The sequence below is a fragment of the Mytilus californianus genome, unplaced genomic scaffold (assembly GCF_021869535.1).
Source record: "Mytilus californianus isolate M0D057914Y unplaced genomic scaffold, xbMytCali1.0.p SCAF_9, whole genome shotgun sequence".
Lineage (NCBI taxonomy): Eukaryota > Metazoa > Mollusca > Bivalvia > Mytilida > Mytilidae > Mytilus > Mytilus californianus.
The window spans coordinates 36,625,543-36,635,263 of NW_026262745.1; the positions used below are offsets into that span (position 1 = coordinate 36,625,543).

General features: G+C 33.1%; 1 protein-coding gene across 1 annotated transcript; it reads right to left on the bottom strand.

Annotated features, from left to right (window-relative positions):
- Window positions 1–3,996: 3,996 nt before the first annotated feature.
- LOC127715670 (uncharacterized) lies at window positions 3,997–8,480 on the bottom strand. Its single transcript, XM_052221832.1, has 2 exons — window positions 7,980–8,480; window positions 3,997–4,727 (listed from the first exon to the last, which is right to left on the bottom strand). The coding sequence occupies exons 1-2, from the start codon at window positions 8,422–8,424 to the stop codon at window positions 4,324–4,326; spliced, it is 849 nt and encodes a 282-aa protein (XP_052077792.1). The 5' UTR covers window positions 8,425–8,480; the 3' UTR covers window positions 3,997–4,323.
- Window positions 8,481–9,721: the final 1,241 nt, after the last annotated feature.

The following is a 9,721-nucleotide window of genomic DNA, read 5'->3' on the forward strand; positions in this document are numbered from 1 at the left end:
TACCGTTCTCACACTTGCTCAATAGTTGATTCAACTAAATTAATTTATGAAAACTTCCTTAAAAAGTTCGGTTTTAATTGTTTTCCACCGGAAAAATAAATAATATTCTATCATTTTTCCCCTTTGAACCATTTTATATGACATAATACTTGATAACATAATGTCCGAAAAATGTTTATACAATTTTCATATTGATCTTATGCTCATACATCACTTAAAAACATTTCGAGTACCTTGTGATAATATCCTTATTCCGTGTGCATATCTCACTGCTTATAATACTGCAGTGGATCTAAACTAAAGGCAACAGAACATAAGATTAAACAATGAAGCAATATCATCAATTTGCAACGTCTGGGGAAATTTCAAAACCCTTTAGAGAAAATGAAAAATGACCAGTCACCTGACGAATTACATTTAATGAGTGAACATTTGAAATTTGGTGGACAAATAGTTCCTATTATTTTAAAACTTCTTTTTGATCGTGCTTTAAAAGAAAGAGTTATAATTGAAAATGTTCAGTCTGATATTCTTATATCTATACATAATAGTCAAGAAGAAAACAAGACCCAAATTCTTACAGATGTATCACTGACTGCCGTATTATAGGAGAAGTGTTTGAAACAATACATTTTTATAAAATATCCCCTTAGTTAGATAAGCGTCAAAATAAATTTGAACGTGGTTTTGCAAAACGTCCGTCTCCTACAAATGCAGCTTTATTATTTACTAAGACTATTGCCAATGACAAAACTGTAAGATATTTTTGTTGTAGCTATCATTTATGCTTCCAAAGCCTTTGATGTTGTGTGGCATGACTCATTGATGTTAATACTGTTTCATTAGGGAATGAAGGATAAGGACTGGTTTTTTTTGGTATACAAGTAGTATCGGAAGATGAGGTCAAGTGATAAATGAAAGGGTCAGTTTTCAAGATTATTTAATGAGTAACAGGGAGTTAGATATGGTGGTATATTATCCCCGACACTATATATAAACTTTACATCAATCCATTATTTGTATCAGAACCAACATTTGGGCTTTTGAATTGGTACAAAATGAAAACAACAAGTTAGATAATTTCATGCGTCCGAAGCGCTTTTCTGGATCTACTTTCATCAGGAAAGCTCAAAGCCGAATATTCGAAAACCAAGAATGTATAATAACCTGAGCAGTTGAAGAGCTATATGACCTAAAAGGACCTAAAAAATAGCCAAATTTATCTAAGGTCAACTTTGCCTGAGGGAGTTGAAAACTTAGTTTCGTATAATTTCAAAATTTATAAACGGACAATTTTAGAAAGGTTTGTTATTGATCATGTCAGTACCGAAGTACTGACTACTGAGCTGATGATACTCTCGGGAACTGATAGTCCACCAGCAGAGGTATCGACCCAGTGCTGTAAAAAATGAAAACAACACGTTAAATAATTTCATGCGTCTGAAGCGCTTTAAAATTTCTGGATTTACCTTCATCAGGAACACTCGAAGCCGAATATTTGAAAACCAAGAATGTATAATAACCTAAACAGTTTAAGAGCTATATGACCTAAAAGGACCTAAAAAATAGCCAAATCTATCTAAGGTCAACTTTGCCTGAGGGAGTCTCTTATAATTTCAAAATTTATAAACGGACAATTCTGGGAAAGTTTGTTATTGATCATTTCACACATGCTACCACTTCAACGTGTATAGCCATATTGTATTATGCGATCTCGTTACTTACATTACATTGTTAAATTTACAAGAAACTCATGCTAATAATGAAAAGTATTAGTGAAACTAAAAGTAAAATTCTGTTCATTAACAATAGAAGGAATGAAAAAATGTTTTGATGAAATTTATTTACTGATAAACATGTTTAACTTGTATCTTCATATACAAATGTCGGAATTGAATGAAACTCATTTGAAAAATGTATAGTAACACAGAGTATAAAATTATCTAGATATTCGTGATATGCTATGGATGGTGGTATGCACGGATATAACGGAGTCAACCCAAATATTGTTATTAAATTGTGGAATACATATGTACGATCATGTCTGACTTTTTGGGTTAAATTGTGTGACGCTCGTTAGAAAGTAATTGGACGAACTTTTTTTCAAAAATCACAGCAAGATGTGCCCGAACGAATAGCTGATGCAGCAATTTATATACCATACTAAAATTTTGGATAACTTTGGCTTTGTTAATTATGAGGCAGAACGATATAGAACAGAAGATTTGTATAAAAACCACTTGCATTGAATGATAACACCTCTCACAATTGGTATCCATTTATGATTGATATTCTTTCATTGTATGACTTTGAATTCATATTTGACATTTTAAAAACAGTACCGAATAAATAAGGTTGGAATTACTACGAGAGAAAAGAAAAAGAAACTTTTTGCATAGAGACTATAACAAAATTGATAGAAGGAAAATCTAGTCTTTGTTTTTTTTTCAAATCCAATGTTTATGAAATTTGGCACTGTTCACAATAAATAGGTTAATACAGGACTTGATTGTACTTCTATATTGAAAGCTAATGGTAAAGTCAGATTATTATTATTATTTGCAGGAGTGTATAAACTGCAATAAAATCGAAGTAGGGAGAAAGTACGATGTATCCAGTGTGTATGGTTGACATTGAAGATACTGAACATTTTCTGCTAAATTGCAGTCATACGAAAGCTGTGAAGAAATCGTTTAATACAAAGCTGAGAACAGACATTGACATTGATTGTGAAATTGAATATCTTGTCTTTTCAATCTAGACAAGATATTCAATTTGTGTTTTCGGATGTGTCAAGTCCACAAATTCTAATCCAGTAAATTGGAAAAATTTTGGCTTGAGGATATTTTGACAGTTTTCTCTTAAAAGGCATGTGTTTTATTTTGGTGTGTGTAATTTTGGTCCTTCGACCAATTGATTTGTTTAATTTTGGCACAACAGTAGTGACCGATCATATTGTGTTTTCTTAACAATTTTAGAAAATTGACAATTAACTTAAAATTATATAGTGTTGTTGTCAAATTATACCCAGTATTTATTTGCATATTTGGCTATGTATGGAAATGTAAGAAATATACAGAAGCTGTAACAGCATAAACTATTTTTCCGAACAATTAACATTACGATATTGCCATACCGGTACGCGATTTTGGCGTATAAATTTTTGCTTTATTTTCGTGTTCAATTTTGGCACTTTCATTGGAGGCGCCAAATAAACCAAAATAAAACTACAACAAAAATAACCCAATTTACGGTAGTAAACAGACTTTCTTACTGATGGAGAAGATAGAGGCCATCTCATGAAGAATGGTATATGTCTTAAACTGTAGGAGTTGTGCCATGCTGGATTATGCTGGCTCTAAGGGTGATCTAAGACTTAATGGATAGTTAATGGTTAAGGATAGGCTTTGTTGCTCTAATTTTGCATAATCTTTAGTTAAGGTCACAGGGCTGAAGCTTAAGGTTTAATGTATATGTCAATGTGGTTAAGGATGAGTGAAATAAGTAGATTACTAATACTCAATAACTCTTTACAATAGTATTTAGATAAAGTATAAAGTTGACTTTTTATATATCTGACCGTAGATTTTTAAGTAAAAGATGCTAAAGGCTCTGAATAAAATATTTGCTCGTCAATTTTTCCTAAATACAATTTATTGTTGCTGTATTTGGCAATACCTTTCTGAATTGAATGTGTGGCCCCAATATTGCTCTTCAACTTCGTACTTGATTTTGCCTTTTTTTCGAACGGCACTGATGTGTCATTTGAAGATGAAAGGCGCGTCTGGCGTTCAAAATTATAAGCTTGGTATCTCTGTTCAGTTTTTTCACAAATGACGACAGGTATGTTCCATTTGTCTTAACCTAACCATAATCCCGTCCTCTGTCCCTCGAATATGAAATCACCGAATTAGAATTATTATTGATTTTGTACTTACACGGTAGCCACATGTGAAGCCTAAGCACCTGCCATCACCCCATGCTTACTGTGGGTTCATGGTGCTCAGCCTTTAGTTTTCTATATTGTGCTTTGTAGATTGTTGTTTGTCTTTTGGTCGTTTTTCGTTTTGTCTTTGTCATGGCGTTGTCAGTTTTTCATCGACTTATGAATTTGATGAATCCTTTGGTATCCACCGCCTCTCTTCTAATTAAGTACTTAATACATTAACATATTGAAGATCATATATATATTTAATCGAACTGGTATTCTAAAATTTCCATACAGATGCAATTTATTTGTTATCATGAATTCATTCTGTTTTAGTTTCGCGATTTTTTTTTTATCTAAATGAAACTTAATAATCTAGCAAACAGATATGTTAATCAAGATATTTTGAAATCACGCAAACAGTCTCCTACTGTCAAGGATAGATCTATTGCACCACTTGTCAGAGATTTTAATGACTCGTTTGCAGCATATGCTTTTTTCTGATTCGCATTCTGTATAAATCTATGCTGGTAAGGTTTCAAATTTTTGTCATGATAAACTATAAAGAAGATTCCATCGTTCATACCATAGTGAAGATTGCCATCATCAATGTTTAAAGTCTCAGGCATATCATATTCATCCTGAATATATACTGGAACCACTTCTCCAGAGTGCATTTCATAGTTGCATAGTTGATAACATTGAGATTTGTCGCCTCCGATTCCCAAAATACTTCCTTCTTTCCATTTAATTGTTTCCTTTCGTAAGTAGCTTTTCTTCTTCATTTTCTTTCTGTCCACTAAAACAATGGAGGATAAATTGAATATGCATCCGTAATAAAAGAATGATGATACAAAACAAGCCTATTACTTGTGCTGATTACATTTGATTGGTGACAACCTTGATCAATATAATGGCATAATATTAAGGGAAAATGCGCGATAGCGAGTATTTAGTTATACAACACCGATGTCAATAATATCGGCATAACAGAGAACAACAAAGACAGATGTAAAGCAGGTGCAAGTTATAAAGGAGAAGCTATCAAAGTTATTGTTAAAGATATTAAAGAAAATTTAATTTGCTTTATTTGCAGTAAAAAAAAACCTTCCTTGTTGTTTTTATATATTTGATCAAAAACTTTCCAAGGCAGTGTTTGTACTATATGCATATCCCAGTTTGAAAAAAAAACTTCGGTGTGAGCCAAGGCTTCGTGTTGAAGGCCGTACTTTGACATATAATGGTTTACTTTTACAAATTGTGACTTGGATGGAGAGTTGTCTCATTGGCACTCATACCACATCTTCTTATATCCATTATGAAATTGAACAGAACAACAAACAAACAAGATAAAAAAATAAATAAATGATACGGAATTATTATTTAAAGAATGGTATTTGTGTCAATATTTCTGATGATTGAAAATGATTTTTTTTATATTAAAGCCTAAATGAATAAAATAGGTGATGTTGTAAACCGAGCCCAGAAATTTAAATACGATCCGGGTAAACTTATCAATCCTTTAAATAAACTTATTCTAAAAGGTTACCTATTCAACACTGTAATTAAATATTTGAATATTGTTTTTATTGGTATAAATATTGATTTTGTTATCAGTAAATTAAAACCATACTAAATATTACACATATGTACTTTCATGAAACTACAATCTGTCGATACCTATAGTTTGGTATTGCACAAGGTCATGTTTTTCTCTGACTATTTACGACGTCTTTACACTAAATCCATTGGATGTTGATTGTGTACTGATTGATATCGTAGTTTTATATACATGATTTTTTTCATTAGTTGTTACTGGCTTTGAACTAGCTGGTAGTAACTGCGAGTACTCTCAGATCTGTACTTAGTGTCTTTTTGTTTTTGGGATATATAAATACCCGCCACGTCCACTCTGTGTTTTTGTTAGATGTATTTCTATTTGTATCCATCTGATGAGTTAAGCCTTTTTCAAAAAAGAGTAAAATCACAAAAAAATTGAACTTAGAGGAAAATTCTAAAAAGAAAAGTCCCTAATCAAATGGCAAAATCAAAAGCTCAAACACATCAAACTAATGGATAACAACTGTCATATTCCTGACTTGGTACAGGCATTTTCTTATTAAGAAAATGGTGGATTGAACCTGGTTTTAAAGCTAGCTAGCTAAACCTCTTACTTCTATGACAGTCGCATCAAATTCCATTATATTGACAACGATGTATGAACAAAACAAACAAAAACAATAGGTAAAAATGTCACAAATAGGGGTAAATAGTCGGTATTCACATTCGTGAAAAGGGAACGGGATTGTAGTTACGACATAAGGAACATATCCGATATCATCTGTGAAACGGATATTCCATAACGGTCAACCAACTCGTGATGGCGTCCGTAAAATTTACGAAGTGATGATTTCAACTTCACCATTTGGAACTCTTAGTTTAAAAATGAAAATTCACAATTGGGAAGCTGAAATCATCTCTTTTGTCGTAAAGTTTTGTTTTCAACCGACCCTCATAGTCAATTTCTAGATATAAGTCATAATCAAATGGCAAAATCAAAAGCTCAAACACATCAAACGAATGGAAAACAACTGTCATATTCCTGACTTGGTACAGGCATTTTCTTGTGTAGAAAATGGTGGATTGAACCTGGTTTTATAGCTAGCTAAACCTCTCACTTGTATGACAGTCGCATCAAATTCCATTATATTGACAACGATGCGTGAACAAAACAAACAAACACAATAGGTAAAAATGTCAAAAATAGGGGTACAGCAGTCAACATTGTGTTATCATCTTAATCACTATAAAAACAAACAAATGTAACGAAGAAGCACAAAAAGGCATACATCAAATTTAACATCCTCATTTTGCTTTTTTATAATACGATTTTATTTATCTATGTAAAATCCACCCATAAAGGATGGAAGGTTTTAAGTACTGGCGTAAAATCGCGCGTTTGAAATTCGCACAGGTAAACATAAAATAATTTTGTCGTTCAAAGTATGACGGGATACATAAGTACAGAGTCACGTCAAATGGATATCACAAAAAACAGACTTAGCAGTAAAAGTAATATTAATAAATAAAATAATTTTGTGGTTCAAAGTATGATGGGATATATAAGTACAGAGTCACGTCAAATGTATATCACAAAAAACAGACTTAACAGTAAAAGTAATATTAATAAATAAAATAATTTTGTCGTTCAAAGTATGACGGGATACATAAGTACAGAGTCACGTCGAATGGATATCTTAAAAAACAGACTTAACAGTCAAAGTAATATTAGTAAAGACAAATAAAAGAATACTATAACACGTTATTAAGATGATCAACAACGCCAGTACGCAAAATCTATACTTCAAGACCATCGTGTATTATTTGTGAAGTTGATACGGAATATTTATCAACAAGGTCTTGGATGATTTCAACTGATTTTTATAGTTTTTTCTTATGTTGTACTGTTACACCACTGTCCCAGGTTAGGGGGAGGGTTGAGCGCTCACAAACATGTTTAACCCCGCCACATTCTTTATGTGCCTGTCCCAAGTCAGGAGCCTGTAGTTCAGTGGTGGTCGTTGGTTCATGTCTGTCATATTTGTTTTTCGTAAATTGTTTTGTTATTAATTAGGCCGTTAGTTTTCTCAATTGAATTGTTTCATATTTTTCATGTCGGGGCAATTTATATCCGACCATATTGTATGGGTTTTCTCATTCTTGAAAGCAGTACGGTTGCCTATAATTGCTTACATCCATTTCATTTGAACTTTGGTGGATAGTTGTCTCATTGGCAATCATACCACCGCTCCTTATTTTTATATATCATCCTTTTAGCTTGACTTGAGAGTTTTGAATTTCACTTTATACGTCGTAGTTGGGAAAGAACTGTATGATAAAACTAGTTTAAGCTTTTTGATCAGTTGATGTATCTGAAATCTAAACTTTTTACAAAATACATTATAACATACTGAAAATTGAAGATGTCTGAAAGCGTGGGTAGCACTGCCGAAAAAAAAATTTAGAATCATGGTATGTTCTCAACACTTACATTTTTCACCTTCAACTAATTCTTTCAAATTATCAAGGTACATTTGTTCCGTTTTAATATCCATGCAACAGGTCTCTAGACTTTCTATCTGTGATACAAACTCGTTATTTTGTTTGCCGAGATATGCCTCAAGTCTACCAGCTATTTCCTTAAATGTGCACATATAAACTGCTAATACGTCTTCATCTACATCTGCATCTCCGCGATGTAATATTTCATTTCGTATTCGTCTAATGCGTTCTACATCATCACCAATTGTCAATTCAACCGGAGTGGGATCATTCTTGTCCCATCCTTGTGTTGGAGGAGGTACTAATTTTAAATTTCGAATCAATGTGTACATTAAAGGTATATCGAACCCGTTATATCCATTATTGTTGGCAACTCGCTGTATTTTCAACATATCATCATTTCTTAACCTTCTTTTGAGATCATCGTTTTGCATCACGTGACCATGCAGTAAATTCGGAAGTTCTTTGATAAGGAGAAGCTCGCGTAAAATATTTGATTCTAGAGTTTGTCTCTAGTGCTGTGTGGAGGCAGTAGAACGTTTCCCCGTGCTTGAGGTGTATGCTCTTATAATATTTACAGTTATGGTGTGCTTGTTCATGTGAGAATTTCTCATATTAATACACCGTCAAAATTTCATGTTTGGTTAAATTTCTTCAAAATACTGGTCTGGTCATCTGTTTTGTATATTGCCCTTTCATACTATTTTAAACTTCTAGGTTTTCTTACATATATTCGATGTGCCCCGTGCTGTCTATCATTTGTTTTTTTAATTTTATATGTATTGTCTATCATTTGTTGTTTCGAAATTATTGGTCTTTTGTTGGGCAATGTATGACAAATATATGTTGAAAAACCTCGACCGTAATTATAAATTATGTAATTCATTGACCGCTCCCGACATGTGTAACTTCAAGGCATATTTTAGCGGCGATCGATGTCTTTCAAAATTACTGCACTTTTCTTGTATCCCTGGTGCTTTCGACTGGAGAACCGTCGTACACAAGCATCGCACAAGTTGGCACTCCGAGGCGGGTGGGGAGCAAGAAGGTGAACTGTGGTTTATTTTTATCAATAGTACCGCTTAAGTCGACGCTAGGGGCCGTCTTGACCTTGTTGTAGGGTATGAATGATTCGTTCATTGTTGAAGACCCTACATCAACTGTCAAGATGAAGAACAGGAATAAAAGCCCTGTTCATTGATAATTTTCCATGTTTGCTATGTATTGTGTGCGATTTTGTCCCATGTACATTTACTCCATATCCTTTCATTTTCTATTGGAAGTTCATTTTGAGCAGCTTGGCCAAGTCTAGCATAGTTTGTTTTTCTTTTAGCAGATGCCATATTAGAAGCAATATCTTATTGTTAATCAATGTGTGTGAGAAGTCGTCGTTGTTTGCCGTGCACACACTTGTGAAACATTTCTTTATACCTTAAAAATAAGTTTTGTTTCATAGTTCATTATTTTATGACAGTTCTGTTCAATACAATTATATAGATGATAAAAGTTCCCTGACGAAAATGTTAGAAGCTGGGTAAAAGGGACAGAGAGAAAAGTATCGGGCTCTAACTGAAAATTATTAAAATTTAGAAAGGGAACATGGTTTAATATTAACAACAAGGGCTACCTTGTATAAATTAAGGACACGGAATTCTTATAAGTTCCCTCCGCAAGCAAAGTGGATCGTTTTTGTTCGACGTTCAGAGCGGTTCCTATTAACAGTTGAAGCAA

What these genes read in the sequence shown, in the direction of transcription:
- LOC127715670 (XM_052221832.1), bottom strand. Translation starts at nt 8,424, where the DNA reads ATGCAAAACGATGATCTCAAAAGAAGGTTAAGAAATGATGATATGTTG. An exon ending in ATTAGTTGAAGGTGAAAAAT is followed by an intron (nt 4,728 to 7,979) that starts GTAAGTGTTGAG and finishes CCATTGTTTTAG; the next exon opens with TGGACAGAAAGAAAATGAAG.